Source organism: Phoca vitulina, unplaced genomic scaffold, assembly GCF_004348235.1.
Source record: "Phoca vitulina isolate PV1807 unplaced genomic scaffold, GSC_HSeal_1.0 scaffold24, whole genome shotgun sequence".
NCBI classification, from domain to species: domain Eukaryota; kingdom Metazoa; phylum Chordata; class Mammalia; order Carnivora; family Phocidae; genus Phoca; species Phoca vitulina.
The window spans coordinates 7,696,942-7,714,195 of record NW_022589727.1 but is presented as its reverse complement, the minus strand read 5'-3'; the positions used below and the strand labels follow the sequence as shown (position 1 = coordinate 7,714,195).

The 17,254-nt window shown below is 38.9% G+C and overlaps 1 protein-coding gene across 1 annotated transcript in view; it reads left to right on the top strand.

The window, feature by feature from the left end:
* The window catches only part of ELP2 (elongator acetyltransferase complex subunit 2), a 49,683-nt gene that overhangs the window by 22,176 nt on the left and 10,253 nt on the right, over positions 1-17,254 (top strand). The window contains exons 13-17 of the mRNA XM_032421251.1: positions 391-579; positions 1,941-2,010; positions 2,923-3,018; positions 3,165-3,222; positions 3,840-3,912. Coding sequence (XP_032277142.1) covers positions 391-579; positions 1,941-2,010; positions 2,923-3,018; positions 3,165-3,222; positions 3,840-3,912 — 486 coding nt within the window. The remainder of the gene's footprint in view (positions 1-390; positions 580-1,940; positions 2,011-2,922; positions 3,019-3,164; positions 3,223-3,839; positions 3,913-17,254) is intronic.

Below are 17,254 nucleotides of genomic sequence, written 5' to 3'. Positions count from 1 at the left end.
CATGCAGCCATTTTACTTACAGGTAGTATTTACCCAAGAAAAATAGAAGCCCACGTCTGTGCAAAGACTTGTACAGAAATGTTCACAACTGCTTTTTCAGAAAAAGACAAAAAGTGGAAATAATCTAAATGTCTATCAGTACGTGAATGGATCAACAAGCTTATGTATATGTGTATATATACATGTCTCTATATATATAGCTGTACAAGGGAATACTACTCAGTAACAAAAAGGATTGAATTATCACTAAACACAACACAGATGAATATGCTCTGTGGTCATATTTCCATGGCATAATAAATGATTTTGCATCTGATATTTTGCTTGTTGAAAAGAATTTGGTTTTTGAAATGTATGATCATTTTTTGTTTATCCTATTTTAATACCCAGGTGACTTGGCATGAAATTGCCAGGCCTCAGATACATGGATATGACCTGAAATGTTTGGCAATGATTAGTCGGTTTCAGTTTGTATCTGGAGCAGATGAAAAAGTTCTTCGAGTATTTTCTGCACCTCGGAATTTTGTGGAAAATTTTTGTGCCATTACGGGCCAATCACTGGATCTTGTGCTTTGTAATGTGAGTATTCCTCTGATGTTTCAACTAAATCCATGTACTTCATTTAAAAATTTTTTTTTGCTTAGGCCTGTAAACGGAGCTCATGGGTAAAAGGAAGTCAAATCATGTTATTATTGGTTTGACAAACTTTTGTGCACATTGTGACGTGCAATAATTTAAATGTTAAAACCAGAAATTTTTTTAAATAGTAGCCTAAGACACTGTAAAGAATAGCAATGTTAAGGCAGGAATATCATGTATCATCACTGTGTTAGGTGCCTACAGTAAAACAATATATAATAGGTCATTTTTTTTTTTAAGATTTCATTTATTTATTAGAGAGAGAATGCACAAATGGGAGCGGCAGGGAGAGGGAGAAGCATGCTACCTGCTGAGCAGAGAGCTGATGTGGGGGTCGATCCCAGGACCCTGGGATCATGACCTGAGCCGGAAGGCAGACATTTAGCTACCTGAGCCACTAAGGCACCCCTAGATAGGTCATATTTTCAAGGAGATTTCCATGTAGCTGTAGGTTAGAGGTAGGGAGCAGTGGAACCGAAGTACTTGGAATTACTGGATGAGACCAATGATTTATTTGGTGGCTAAAGATAATTTGATTGGTATAAATTGCAGGGTATAAGCAGATTACTGGCACTTCAAATGGCACTCTGTAAAAATTTTTTTAAATATTGAGTTATTTAAATATGTTTAATGAAAATACTGTGTGCCACGGGGCGCCTGGGTGGCTCAGTCGGTTAAGCGTCTGCCTTCGGCTCAGGTCATGATCCCAGGGTCCTGGGATCGAGCCCCGCATCGGGCTCCCTGCTCAGCGGGGAAGCCTGCTTCTCCCTCTCCCACTCCCCCTGCTTGTGTTCCTGCTCTCGCTGTCTCTGTCTCTGTCAAATAAATAAATAAAATCTTTAAAAAAAAAAAAAAAAAAAAAGAAAAGAAAATACTGTGTGCCTTTTTAGGAAACAGTGGTGTTTGCATGGGCATCATTAGGCATGTGCTTGGGAGACTCTTGGAAGTAGAGCCCTGGGCATGCCATTTTCAGCCCACTTTTTGCTAGAAACCAGATGAGTGCTCTCTTTGTCAGACTTTGAAACTCACAGAGCTATTAGGGTTTGACAAGCTCGTGGATGAGAAGATAGCCGACTTTATGGATTGGGTGTAGAGGGTTGGGGGTTAACTGCAGCCTGTCTTTGCAGAGTGATTGCTTAGCATTCCATCTGTTGGTTTAAAAGAAAATGGAAGTGTAGGCAGATATCCACACAATGTGGTCTTTAAATTGTTCCTCTGCATTTATAAGCATGATATTTTTGTGTGCCTGAGGTAATAGTAACTTTTAGTGTTTAAAACATGTATCATACTTTTTATTCCAGCAAGACAGTGATCTTCCAGAAGGAGCTACTGTCCCTGCTTTGGGGTTATCAAATAAAGCTGTCTTTCAGGGTAAGGCTTTAAGTGTCCAAAAGTTTTGAACCCATAGTGGTTTTTAAGACCTAGTTACACACTTGGATAACATGTACCTCATGTTCATTACTGATTTTTTTAAATAATTTTTTTAAGGTTGGGGCTCCTGGGTGGCTCAGTCGTTAAGTGTCTGCCTTCAGCTCAGGTCATGATCCCAAGGTCCTGGGATCGAGCCCCGCATCGGGCTTCCTGCTCAGCGGGAAGCCTGCTTCTCCCTCTCTCACTCCCCCTGCTTGTGTTCCCCCTCTCGCTGTCTCTCTTTGTCAAATAAATAAATAAAATAATTTTTTTAAGATTTATGTATTTATTTTAGAGAAGGGGGGAGGGGCAGAGGGAGAAGGAGAGAATCTCAAGCAGACTCCTTGCTGAGTGCAGAACCCCAAGTACGGCTCGATCCCTACAGCCCAAGTCAATACCAAGAGTCGGCCGCTTAATCGACTGTGCCACCTAAATGCCTCCAATTTTTTTTTTTTAAATCACAATACATGCATCTGCATTCTCCATCAGACATTTCATGCTAAGTACTCTGTCCATACGCAGACCCTGAAATTGGTGCAGCTTTCACAGAGTGTGTTTCATGGAGCACTGCCAGCACACATGCTAATATGGCTAGCCTGAAGAATTTGTCTGATTGTTTTAAGTTTGGGAAACATTAGGTCAAAGAAAAAGGAAGGAATCTTTATGGAATTGACTGGTGCTTCAAGGAGCACATTTGGTAAATACTGGAGTAGCGGAAATAGCCTTGGCTTTGGAATCACGTTGATGCGTCTTTGAAGTACAATCAGTAGTTTGAGGTGCCACTGCTTTCTGATGGTCTTAATATTGGGATGTGCATAGGACATACACATATGAGGACTGATTGATGATGTTGATGTGTTTCTTTTAAACTAGGAGATACAGCTTCTCAGCCTTCTGATGAAGAGGAACTGTTAACTAGTACTAGTTTTGAGTATCAACCAGTGGCCTTTCACCCCTCCATCCTTACAGGTAAGAAATGGTAAAAAGGTGGTTTAACAGAGTCATTAGTACACATAGTATCGTACCTGTTACTCTTGACCTAAATAAGTGCTATGGAATTCACTTATTTGCATGAAAATAGAAAAAATAATTGCAATGCTATACATTTATTGTAGAACCTCCCACTGAGGATCATCTTCTGCAGAATACTTTATGGCCTGAAGTTCAAAAACTGTAAGTTAAACTTAAAGTTAAGCTCTTTGATCTGATTCTGTCATAGCTTGTGATTTTTTTTTTTTCTCACCACAATTTGATTTTCTCCTTTGCTTTCCTTTTACCTACATTGTTCCTTCCCATCTAAAAATCTTTAGTGGCCTTCCTAAGGGGTAAGAAAAACTTCACATAGATTTTTATATTACTCTGTATTACTATGTATTACTGGATTTGTTTATTGGTCTTCATATTTAAAGTAGAGACATAACATTATATTTCTTTTACTTTTTCAAAAGGACTTCTAAGATTTATTATTCTGTTGTTTTTGTTTTTTTCCCTTTTGTGGTTCTCCATCAAAACCTTTTCTGGATTTATTGTTTGTTGTACTGGGTGGCTGGGGGTGAAAACTCATATTTTAATCTAATTGTTTGAATAAGTTGTATTACTTTTAGGAAGCTGGCATTTTCCCCAGTCTCTTTTTTTTCCCTAAATGTTTGCCTAGACAGAAATGTAATGTCCCTAAAAGAATTGTATGTTAGAGAGATTGATGTTCTTTTCACATTTTAAAACTGCAGCCTGAGAATAGGTGCCTATACTAATATAGGGGTCATGCATTTTTTTTTCTTTTTAAATTTTAGATATGGACATGGTTATGAAATATTTTGTGTTGCTTGTAGCAATTCAAAGGCCCTGCTTGCCTCAGCATGTAAGGTAGGGAATTTTACTTTTTTATTCTATTTGTTCACATGTTATTTGAGTCGTCAGACTCTTAAAAGTTGTGGTGATGGAGACGGAACACTCCGTGAAAGGCCACTGGGGCCTGCTTTTTTCTGAATCTTGCTTTCTTAGTCTCGTTTCCCTTCTATCCCTTCAAAAGCCTGCAACTGAGGGGCGCCTGGCTGGCTCAGTCAGTAGAGCATGTGACTCTTGATCTCAGGATTGTGAGTTCAAGCCCCACGTTGGGTGTAGAGCTTACTTAAAAATAGATAAAATTAAAAAAAAAAAACCTGCAGTTGGATTTTAAATCTGTTTCAGCCATATCCTTTTGTTCTTAAATACTTGGTTTGAGTTGATTTATTTAATCAGGTATTTTAAAATGACCTCAAAATGCGATAAATTGAAATAATTGGGAGTCCTGAAGACAAGGGGAATGAGAAGGTGAAACCCAGAGCGCGCTCCGTTCCATCGGACAGTTTGTCCAGGAACAGATGTGGTACTGACCAGAGTGAATGGAGTCCCTCAGCCCGTGCCACGGTGAGGCAGGGTGGAGGCTGGCTTACTAGCATGCGGAATAGTGCTCTTCAAGCTTTTGCTTGGGGGAATGATCTCAAACTCAGAATTCAGTGTTTATCCATATTCTATGGAGTGAATATATATGGAGGATTGTCTGAAAGGTCTGAGACCCACATATTTCTCTACATTTTCTAAAATTTATTTACTCGTTTTAAGCTGATGACTCGAGCTGCCTATCTGGTTGGGTCCCCTCTGTCTCTGCTTTTACTGTGGCTTCTTGCCACTACCTGTATTGAGAGGCATCATAAGAAATATTGCTATGCCCCTCCTGCCTCATGTCCTTTGCTTGTTGTCCCCTCTGTGAGGATGGTACTGAGACTACTTCCTTTTGTTACAGGGGCCTGTGGAAAAAATGGAGCTTAGTAGCAGGAATAGCCATGCTTCTCCTGAGCAGCTAATTTGTTTTTAGCTTTGGGAACTGTCAGTCATATAATTGGTTATTTTTCCTTTTCAAGTGGGCTTGCTTGTACCAAGTGTGTGCAACTTTCTTATTGTTACTTGTATACTTTTTCTGTGTATTTTATATTTTAATAAACAGTAGAAAAGAGGTGTGGCTTGGAAAGTTTAAATCTGAAGGTTTACCTGAAGGTAGCCGGGTTTCTTGAATGGAGGATGCCAGCCACACATTTGGTTTTGATTGGTAAGGCAAATGATTGGATGTGTCTTCCTTTGAAACTAACATTTTTTTTTTTTAAGATTTATTTATTTGAGAGAGAGAGCGAGAACAAGCAAGGGGAGTGGCAGAGGGAGAGGGAGAAAGCAGACTCTTTGCCTAGCAGGAGCCCTACGTGGGGCTTGATCCCAGGACCCTGGGATCATGACCTGAGCTGAAGGTAGACGCTTAACCGACTGAGCCACCCAGGTGCCCAAAACTAACGTTTTTAACAACTTTATTTAAAGTTGTTAGCGTACTATAAGTTGCATGTTGAAGGTGAACAGTTTGATAAGTTTTAACATGTTTGTTTATACCTGTGAAATCACAACTATAATTAAGATAATGAACATAGCCATCAACCCCAGAAATTTCCTCTGCCCCTTGGTAAGTCCTCTTTCCTGTCCCTTCTTACCCTGTCCTGTCCCATCCCTAGGAAACCACTAATCTGCTTTCTGTCATGATAGAGTACTTGGCGTCTTCTAAAATTTATATAGATGGAATCATACAGTATGCTTTTTTTTTTCTTTTTTGTGGTCCGCCTTCTTTTGTTCAGTACAAGAATTTGAGATTCACCCATGTTGTTGCATATATGAGCAGTTTATTCTTTTTTATTGCTGAAGAGTTTTCCCTTTTATAGATATATTACAGTTTGTTGATCTGTTCATTTATATATTTTTTTAAGATTTTATTTATTTGAGAGAGAGCACACAAGCTGGGGGAGGGCCAGAGGGAGAAGCAAACTCCCTGCTGAGTAGGGAGTCCAAAGTGGGGCTCGTCCCCAAGACCCTGAGATCATGACCTGAACCGAAGGCACATGTTTAACCCACGGAGTCACCCAGGTGCCCCTGATATATTCAGTTACTAATGGACATTTGAATTGTTTCCAGTGTTTGGCTTTAACCTATAAAGCAGTTGTGAATATTTGTATACAAGTCTACATACAGATACATGCTTTCATTTCTGTTGAATAAATACCTCTGAGTACAATTGCTAGATGTATGTTTATTTATTAAAAAAATTTGTTTATTTATTTTAGGGTGGGGGTAGCCAGCACAAGCAGGGCGAGGAGGAGAGGGAGAGGGACAAGTGCACTCTGCACTGAACACCGAGCCCAGTGTGGGGCTTGATCCCAAGACCCTGAGGGCATGACCTGAGCTGAAATCAAGAGTCAGATGCTTGGAGGAAGGGGGAAAAGATGGCAGAGGAGTAGGGGGCCCTATTCCAACTGGTCCCCAGAATTGAGCTGGATATCTACCAGACCACTCTGAGCACCTATGAAATCAGCCTGAGATGTAAGAAGATCTGGATCTCTACAAACAGAATATCACAGGCGGTTGGTTTCGAGGTACCAAGTGGGGAGCCGTGATTCCGCGGGCAGATATCGGAGGATAAATGGCAGCGGGAGGGTGCCTGGCCGTGGGGATCCTACACCGCCGGTGAGCGATAGCCTCCTGCGCTGGGGACGGGCAGACTCGCAGACCGGTAGCGGTGGGGCAAGGACTTTAGGGCAGCTCCCCAGACAGAAACTGGAGCAGCGGGGTCACGTGTGCGAACTGGGAGTGGCTGGCGGTTTTAGAAGTACAAAGGGCAGAGACGTGCCCCGACCTGGAGGCAGGACTGGGAGCACTGCGGAGGGGCGCACAACCCAGGACGCTGCAGTTTATAGCAGCACAGACAGAAACGGAGACAGTGTGGCCTGGAGAGCTCACTGAAGAACAGACTGCGATCTCTCTGCTCTGAGGCAGAGGGTTGGAAACGGTCTCTTCTGCTCTGACTCTTGGAAGAGACGCGGAAAGCCACCAGGGAAAGCCGCCAGAGAACAAAAGCCCCCCAAAAATGGTTCCCACTGAGCCCATACCCCACCACAAGGGGGAAGGGCAACTGTGCCCAAACAGGGTTGCCTGAGTACCAGCGTGGCAGGCCCCTCCCCCAGAAGACAGGCTGGGAGAACAAGAGACCAGCAACCCTAAGGTCCCTAGAAAACAGGTGCATCTTACTTGGGTTCTGGTCAATAATTGACTCTATACATTCCCTCAACCGCCCCTCAACAGAATGACTAGGAGGAGGAACCCCCAAAATAGGAAAGACTCCGAGATTATGACTTATGCCGCAGATTTACAAATGGATGCAGATATAACCAAGATGTTGGAGGTGGAATTCAGGTTAGCAATTGTGAAGACAACAGCTAGAATGGAGAAATCAATTAATGGCAACATAGAGTCTCTGAGGGCAGAAATGAAAGCTGAATTGGCAGAACTTAAAAGTGCTATCAATGAGATCCAATCTAATCTAGATAATCTAACAGCTAGGGTAAGTGAGGCAGAAAAGCGAATTAGTGATCTGGAAGACAATTTAATAGATAAAAAGGGAAAAGAGGAGGCCAGGGAAAAACAACTCAGAATCCATGAAAATAGAATCAGAGAAATAAGTGATACCATGAAGCGTTCCAATGTCAGAATTATTGGAATACCAGAGGGAGTGGAGAGAGAGAGAGGACTAGAAGATATATTTGAGCAAATCATAGCTGAGAACTTTCCTAATCTGGGGAATGAAACAAACATTCGTGTCCTAGAGGCAGAGAGGACCCCTCCCAAGATCAAGGAAAACAGGCCAACCACCCCGGCATGTAATATTAAAACTCACAAATCTTAGAACCAAGGAAACCATCTTAAGGGCAGTTAGGGGGAAGAGATTCCTTACGTACAGAGGGAGGAACTTCAGAATAACGTCAGACCTATCCACAGAGACCTGGCAAGCCAGAAAGGCCTGGCAAGACATATTCAGGGTACTAAACGAGAAGAACATGCAGCCAAGAATACTTTTATCTGGCAAGGCTGTCATTTAGAATGGATGGAGAGATGCAGAGCTCCAAGACTGGCAGAAACTGAAAGAATATGTGACCACTAAGCCAGCCCTGCAAGAAATATTAAGGGGGGTTCTATAAAAGGAGAAAGACCCCAAGAGTGATATACAACAGAAATTTACAGGGATAGTCTATAAAAACAACGTCTTCACAGGCAACATGATGACAGTTCATATCTTTTCAATAATCACTGTCAATGTGAACAGCCTAAATGCTCCCATAAAATGGCACAGGGTTGCAGATTGGATAAGAAGACAGGACCCATCCATATGCTGTCTACAGGAGACTCATTTTGAACCTAAAGATACATCCAGACTGAAAGTGAAGGGATGGAGATCCATATTCCATGCCAGCGGACCTCAAAAGAAAGCTGGGGTAGCAATTCTTATATCAGACAAATTAGATTTTAAACTAAAGTCTGTAGTTAGAGACACAGAAGGACACTATTATCATTCTTAAAGGGTCTATCCAACAAGAAGATCTAACAATTGTAAATATCTATGCCCCCAACATGGGAGCAGCCATCTACATAAGCCAATTGTTAACCAAAATAAAGGGTCATATTGATAACAATACATTAATTGTAGACCTCAATACTCCACTCTCAGTAATAGATCATCTAAGCAGAAGATCAACAAAGAGACAGGAGCTTTGAATGACTCACTGGACCAGATGGACCTCATAGATATATACAGAACATTCCACCCTAAAACAACAGAATACTCATTCTTCTCAAGCGCACATGGAACTTTCTCCAGAATAGACCACATACTGGGTCACAAATCAGGTCTCAACCGATACCAAAAGACTGAGATTATTCACTGCATATTCTCAGACCACAACGTTTTAAACCTGGAACTCAGTCACAAGAAAAAATTTGGAAGAAATTCAAACACTTGGAAGCTAAAGACCACTCTGCTCAAGAATGTTAGGGTCAACCAGGAAGTCAAAGGAGAACTTAAACAATTCATGCAAACCAATGAGAACGAAAACACATCGGTCCAAAACCAATGGGATACTGCAAAGGCGGTCCTAAGGGGGAAATACATAGCCATCCAAGCCTCACTCAAAAAAATAGAAAAATCCCGAATTCACTAATAACTCTACACCTTAAAGAACTAGAGAAAAAGCAACAAACGATGCCTAAGCCACACATTAGAAGAGAAATAAAGATTAGAGCAGAATGAATTAGAAACCAGAAACACAGTAGATCAGATCAACAAAACTAGAAGCTGGTTCTTTGAAAGAATTAATAAGATCGATAAACCACTGGCCAGACTTACCCAAAAGAAAAGAGAAAGGACCCAAATTAATAAAATTATGAATGAAAGGGGAGAGATCACGACTAACACCAAGGAAATGAAACAATTATTAGAAATTATTATCAACAACTATATGCCAATAAACTGAGCAATCTGGATGAAATGGATGCCTTCCTGGAAACCTGTAAGCTGCCATGACTGAAACAGGAAGAAATTGACAACCTGAATAGGCCAATGCCCAGTAACAAGATTGAAGCAGTGATCAAAAACCTCCCAAAAAACAAGAGTCCAGGGCCTGATGGATTCCCTGGGGAATTCTACCAAACATTCAAAGAAGAAATAATATCTATTCTACTGAAGCTGTTTCAAAAAATAGAAACAGAAGGAAAACTTCCAAACTGATTCTATGAGGCCAGCATTACCTTAATCCCCTTACCAGGCAAAAACCCCATCAAAAAGGAGAATTTCAGACCGAGATCCCTGATGAATATGGATTCCAAAATCCTTAACGAAATCCTAGCTAATAGGATCCAACAATACATTAAAAGGATCATCCTCCACGACCAAGTGGGATTTATCCCCGGGATGCAAGGGTGGTTCAACATTTACAAATCAATCAACGTGATAGGACACATTAATAAGAGGAGGGAGAAGAACCGTATGGTCCTCTCAATTGATGCAGAAAAAGCATTTGACAAAATACAGCATCCTTTCCTAATTAAAACTCTTCAGAGTATAGGGATAGAGGGAACATTCCTCAAGTTCATAAAATCCATCTATGAAAAACCCACAGCGAATATCATCCTCAATGGGGAAAAGCTGAGAGCCTTTCCCTTAAGATCAGGAACACGTCAAGGATGCCCACTCTCGCCACTATTGTTCAACATATTACTAGAAGTCCTAGCAACAGCAATCAGACAACAAAAAGAAATAAAAGGTATTCAAATTGGCAAAGAAGAAGTCAAACTCTTTTCGCAGATGACATGATACTTTATATGGAAAACCCAAAAGACTCCACCCCCAAATTACTAGAACTCATACAGCAATTCAGTAATGTGGCAGGATACAAAATCAATGCACAGAAATCAGTTGCTTTCTTATACACTAACAATGCAACTGTAGAAAGAGAAATTAGAGAAACGATTCCATTTACAATAGCACCAAAAACCATAAGATACTTCGGAATAAACCTAACCAAAGAGGTAAAGGATCTATACTCTAGGAACTACAGAACACTCATGAAAGAAATTGAAGAAGGCACAAAAAGATGGAACAACATTCCATGCTCATGGATCAGAAGAATAAACATTGTTAAAATATCTATGCTACCCAGAGCAATCTATACCTTCAACGCCATCCCGATCAAAATTCCAATGACATTTTTCAAAGTGCTGGAATAAACAATCCTAAAATTTGTATGGAATCAGAAAAGACCCCGAATCGCCAAGGAAATGTTGAAAAAGAAAAACAAAGCTGGGGACATCACGTTGGCCGATTTCAAGCTATATTACAAAGCTGTGATCGCCAAGACAGCATGGTACTGGCACAAAAACAGACATATAGACCAATGGAACAGAATAGAGAACCCCCATATGGGCTCTCAACTCTATGGTCAAATAATTTCGACAAAGCAGGAAAAAATACGCAATGGAAAAAAGACAGTCTCTTCAATAAATGGTGCTGGGAAAATTGGACAGCCACATGCAGAAGAATGAAACTCGACCATTCTCTAACACCATACACAAAGATAAACTCAAAGTGGATGAAAGACCTCAATGTGAGACAGGAATCCATCAAAATCCTAGAGGAGAACATAGGCAGTAACCTCTCTGACATCGGCCACAATGACTTCTTTCAAGATACATCTCCAAAAGCTAGTGAAACAAAAGCAAAAATGAACTTTTGGGATTTCATCAAGATAAAAAGTTTCTGCACAGCAAAGGAAACAGTCAACAAAACAAAGAGGCAACCCACAGAATGGCAGAAGATATTTGCAAATGACACTACAGATAAAGGGCTGGTATCCAAGATACATAAAGAATTTCTCAAACTCAACATCCAAAAAACAAATAAGTCAAAAAATGGGCAGGAGACATGAAGAGACCCTTCTCCGAAGAAGACGTACAAATGGCTAACAGACACATGAAAAAATGTTCATCATCGTTAGCCATCAGGGAAATTCAAATCAAAATCACATTGAGTTACCACCTTACAGCAGTTAGAATGGCCAAAATGGACAGGGAAAGAAACAAATGTTGGAGAGGTTGTGGAGAAAGGGGAACCCTCTTACACTGTTGGTGGGAATGCAAGTTGGTACAGCCACTTTGGAAAACAGTGTGGAGGTTCCTCAAAAAATTAAAAATAGAGCTACCCTATGACCCAGCAATTGCACTCCTGGGTATTTACCCCAAAGACACAGATATAATGAAAAGAAGGGCCATATGCACCCCAATGTTCATAGCGGCAATGTCCGCAATAGCCAAACTGGAAAGAGCTGAGATGCCCTTCAACAGATGAATGGATAAAGAAGATGTGGTCCATATATACAATGGAATATTACTCAGCCATCAGAAAGAATGAATACCCAACTTTTACATCAACATGGATGGGACCGGAGGAGATTATGCTAAGTGAAATAAGTCAAGCAGAGAAAGTCAATTATCATATGGTTTCACTTATTTGTGGAACATAAGGAATAGCATGGAGGACATTAGGAGAAGGAAGGGAAAAATGAAGGGGGGGAAATCGTAGGGAGAGATGAACCATGAGAGACTGTGAACTCTGAGAAACAAACAGGGTTTTAGAGGGGAGGTGGGAGGGGGGATGGGTTAGCCCGGTGATGGATATTAAGGAGGGCACGTACTGTATGGAGCACTGGGTGTTATACGAAAACAATGGATTGTGGATCACCACATCAAAAACTAACGAGGTATTATATGGTGACTAACATAACATAATAAAGTTAAAAATAAAAAGAGATGCTTAACCGACTGAGCCACCTAGGTGCCCCTAGATGTATATTTAAAGTTTTATGAAACTGCCAAGCTATTTTCCAAAATGGTTATACCATTTTATAGCCCCACTAGCAGTGGGAGTTCCCATTGCTCCATACCCTCATCAACACTTTGTACGTTATGGTCAGTCTTTTTAACCATTCTATTTGGTGTGTAACATCTCATTGTGGTTGTAATTTTCATTTTCCTAATGACCAATGATGTCGAGCATATTTTCATGTGTTAATTTTCCATCTGTATCTCTTCTTTGATGAAGTATCTTCAAGTCTTTTGCCGATTTCTTTATTGCATTGTTTTCTTACTACTGAATTTGGAAAAGTTCTTCATATACATTGGATACAACTATCAGATAAATGCTATTTAGTAATTATTCCCAGTGACTTGTCTTCATTTTCTTAACAGTGTTTTTCAAAGAGCAGAAGTTGTATGTTTTGGTGAAGCCTAATTTACCAATTTTTTTTCTGTATTGGGTTGTGCTTTTTGTGTAATATCTAAGAAATCTTTGCCTAACTCAAGATCACAAAGATTTGCTACATTTTTTTCTAGGAGTTTTATAGATTTTAAGGTTTATGTTTAGACCTATGACACATCTTTAATTAATTCTTGCATTTGGAATATAGGTTAAAGTTGGTTTTCTTACATGTGGTATCCAGTTGTTCCATTATATGTTGAAAAGACTATCCCTTTACCGACTGCCTTTTGTACCTTTGCCAAAAATCAGCTGTCCATATATGTGTGCGTCTATTTCTCGACTTTTATTTTCTTCCATTCATCTTTTTTTCTTATGTTGATGCCAATACCACATTCTCCTAATAGCTGTAGCTTTTTGTAATATGTCTTGAAATCAGGAACCAACTCTCTTCTTACTTTTCAAAGTTATTTTGGCTAGTCTAGGTTCTTTACTTTTCCATATAAATTTTAGAATCAGCTTGACAGTTTCTACAAGAATACCTACTAGAATTTTTTGATGGGCATTGCACTGATTCTATAGATCAATTTGGGGAGGATTTTAACAATAATAGGTCTTTTTACACACAAACTTAGTATGTCTTGCATTTATTTAGGTCTTTAATTTCTTAGGAATGATTTTTTGTTTTAAGTAAACATTTTATTTTAGAATGATGGTAGATTTAACAAAATGTTGCAGAGATAGTACATAGAATATTTCTCACTCAGTTTCCCCCAGTGTTAACATCTTAATATTATTAGGAATCTTTTGTAGTGTTCAGTGTCAGGTCTTAAACAATTTTGTCAAATTTACCCTTATTTCGTATATTTTATATCTGTTCATTGCTTACATATGGAAGTACAGTTACTTTTTGTATATTGATCTTATATCCTGGGAGCCTCCTAAACTTACATTAGTTCTTGTTAGCTTTATTATAGATACTGTAGCATTTTCCAGATAGAGGCTTACGTTGCATATGAATAAAGGAAGTTTTATTCTTCCTTTCCCATATGGATGTCTTAATGTTGGATAGAAGTGGTAATAGCAGAAATCCTTGGCTTTATTCCTCACCTCAGGAATATTCCTTCTTTGTCCATTACTGGTGATGTTTGCTGTAGATTTTTTGTGATTCTTTATCAGTTGCCTACAATTTCTAGTTTGCAGAAAGTTTTTTATCAGGAATGGATGATAGATTTTGTAAATATATTTTTCTTCATTTACTGACATGATCATACAGTTTTCCCTTTTTAGTTTATTAATATGATGAATTACACTGACTTTTAAAATAATAAACCAACTTTGCATTCTTGGAACCAAACCCCACCTATTTGTGATACATTATCATTTTATGTACTATCGGACTCATTTTTCTAAAATTTTGTTCAAAACTTTAATATATAATATATGATGATATTGTAGTATAGTTTTCTTTCCTTATAATAGCTTCATCTGGTTTTGGTTTCAGAGTAATGCTAGCCTCTTAGAAATATTTTCGTCTTCTGCAATTTTCTGGAAGAGTTTGTGTAGGATTTGTATTATTTCTTTTTTAAATGTTTGAGAGAAATCCCCAGTAAGCAAACTGATCCTAGAGTTTTCTTCGTGGGAGGGTTTTTAACTACAAATATAATGTCTTTAATAGATACAGGATTGTATAGGTTACCCAGTTTTTCTTGAGTGAACCTTAGTAGTTTGTATCTTTCAGAAAATTTGTCCCTTTTACCTGAGTTGTCAAATTTGTTGACATGAAGTTATTTATAATACTCTATTATGATCCTTTTATTTTTATTTATTTGACAGAGAGTGCGTACAAGCAGGCAAAGGGACAGGCAGAGGGAGAAGCAAGGTCCCTGGAGAGTCCGACGTGGGGCTTATCTCAGGACTCTTGAGATAATGACCTGAGCCGAAGGCAGACACTTAACCGACTGAGCCACTCAGGCGCCCCTCTTATGATCCTTTTAATATCAGTAGAATCTCTGGTGATGTCACCTTTCTTAAAGCTGCTGTCAGCAATTTGTGTCTTCTTTCTCATACCGCACCCCCTGCCCCGGCATTTTTTGTTTTGGTGAGGGAAGCATTCTGATAATCAGGAAAATAATAAATTTCTTTAATATTTTCAAATAACCAACTTTTTGATTTTGTTGATTTTCCTCTGCTACTGAGTTCTTGTTTCTATTTCATTGATTTTTGCTGTTTTTTTTTTTTTTTTTTAAAGATTTTATTTGAGAGAGAGAGAGCAGGAACAGGGGGAGGGGCAGAGGGAGACGGAGAAGCAGACTCCCGCTGAGCAGGGAGCCCTATATTATGGGACTTGATCCAGGGACCCTGGGATCATGACCCAAGCTGAAGGCAGACGCTTAACTGACTGAGCCACCCAGGCACCCATTTATTTTTTTCTTAGATTCCATTTCCTTTTCTGTTTCTAGTTTAATAAGGTTAAATCCAAGACCATTGATTTCAGATCTTTCTAATATAGGTGTTGAGTGCTATAAATTTCTAAGTATTATTTTTGAGGCATTCTGTAAATTTTGGTACATTCTATTCATTTTCACTTAACTGAAAATATTGTTTAATTTACCTTTGATTTTGTCTTTTACCTATAAGTTATTATTTAGTTTCCAGATACTGAGTGTTTTCCAAATATCTTTGTTACTGATTTCTTTCTTTTTTTTTTTAAGATTGTATTTATTTTTGACAGAGAAACAGCGAGAGAGGGAACACAAGCAGGGGGAGTGGGAGAGGGAGAAGCAGGCCTCCCGCTGAGCAGGGAGCCGGATGCGGGGCTCGATCCCAGGACCCCGGGACCATTACCCGAGCCTAAGGCAGACAACGACTGAGCCACCCACGCGCCCCTCTGTTGTTGATTTCTAATTTAATTTCATTGTGGTCAGAGAACATAGTATGATTTGAGTCCTTTGAAATTTAATCTTGGTAAATTTCCATGTTCACTTGAAAAGAATGTGGATTCTGTTTCTGTTGGGTGGAGTGTTCTGAAAATATGAATTACGTCAGATTGGTTGATGGTGTTCATGTCTTCTTTATCCTTTCAGTTTTATTGAGAGTAGCATTTTGAAATCTCTGACTATAACTGTGGGCTTATCTTTTAATCTTTGTATTTCAGTCAGTTTTTACTTTATATATTTTGAAGCTCTGCTGTTAAAACCTTTATGATTTGTTATGTTCTCTTGATTGACTAATTTATCATTATGGAATTCCTCTTTATTTCTGGCAGTATGTTGTGCTCTCAGATCTACGTTGTCCAATGCTAATATAGCTACTCCAGCTTTCTTTAGAGAAGTGCTTGAAATATGTATCTTTTTCCATCCTTGTACCCTTATGCTGTTTGTTTCCTTTTATTTTCAAGTGGGTTTCTTAAAGGCAGCAGACAGTTGGGTCTTGCTTTTTTTTTTTTAATTAATTTTTTTAAGTTTTTTTTTTTAAATTAACATATAATGTATTATTTGTTTCAGGGGTACAGTTCTGTGATTCATCAGTCTTACGCAATTCACAGCGCTCACCATAGCACATACCCTCCCCAGTGTCCATCACCCAGCCACCCCATCCCTCCCACCCCCTTCCACTCCAGCAACCCTCAGTTTGTTTCCTGAGATTAAGAATGTCTTATGGTTTGTCTCCCTCTCTGGTTTTGTCTTGTTTCATTTTTCCCTCCCTTCTCCTATGATCCTCTGTCTTCTTTCTCAAATTCCACATATTAGTGAAGTCATATGATAATTGTCTTTCTCTGATTGACTTATTTTGCTTAGCATAATTGGGTCTTGCTTTTTCACTTATCTTGATAATCTTCCATTTTAACATAAAGGGGCATTTATTAGATTGTTTACATTTAACATAATAATTAGTATGCTTGGATTAAATCTTTCATCTTGCTATTTGTTTTCTATTTCATCCATCCTTTCTTTGTTTCATTTTACTTATTTTGGATTGATCGATTGCTTTTTATGAGTCCATTTTATTTCTTTTGTTTGGTTAGTAGATATAACCACTGTGTTATTTTATTGGTTGTCTTTCATTTTATACTATACATCTATAATTTGCCACAGTCTGCCTCCAAGTAATGTTGCACTATTTCATGTATGATTTAAGAACTTCACAGAAGCATACTTTTGTTTCCTCCTACTCTGTGGTAGTGTTGGACACTTTACTTTTTCATAGAAATCCAACAAGATCTTGTCATTTTTCCTTTGAGCAGTTACCTTTTGAAGAGATTTAAATAAATTTTCCAGCAGATACCATTTTCATTTGCCTAAAAGATATTCTTTAACATTCCTAGTAATGCACTTCTGCTGATCATGAATTTTTTGGGCTTCTGCCTGTCTGACAGACTATCTCTCCCTAATTTTCGAATGATTTTTATAGTGGGTAAGAAATTGTTCATTTTCCTCTGAGTACATTAAAGATGTAGCTCCATTTTTTTTTATTTGCATTTTTTCTGATGGGAGTCTACTATAATTTTTTTGTTTTTTTGGTGATGGGTTTTTTCCCCTCCCACTGCAATTTTGT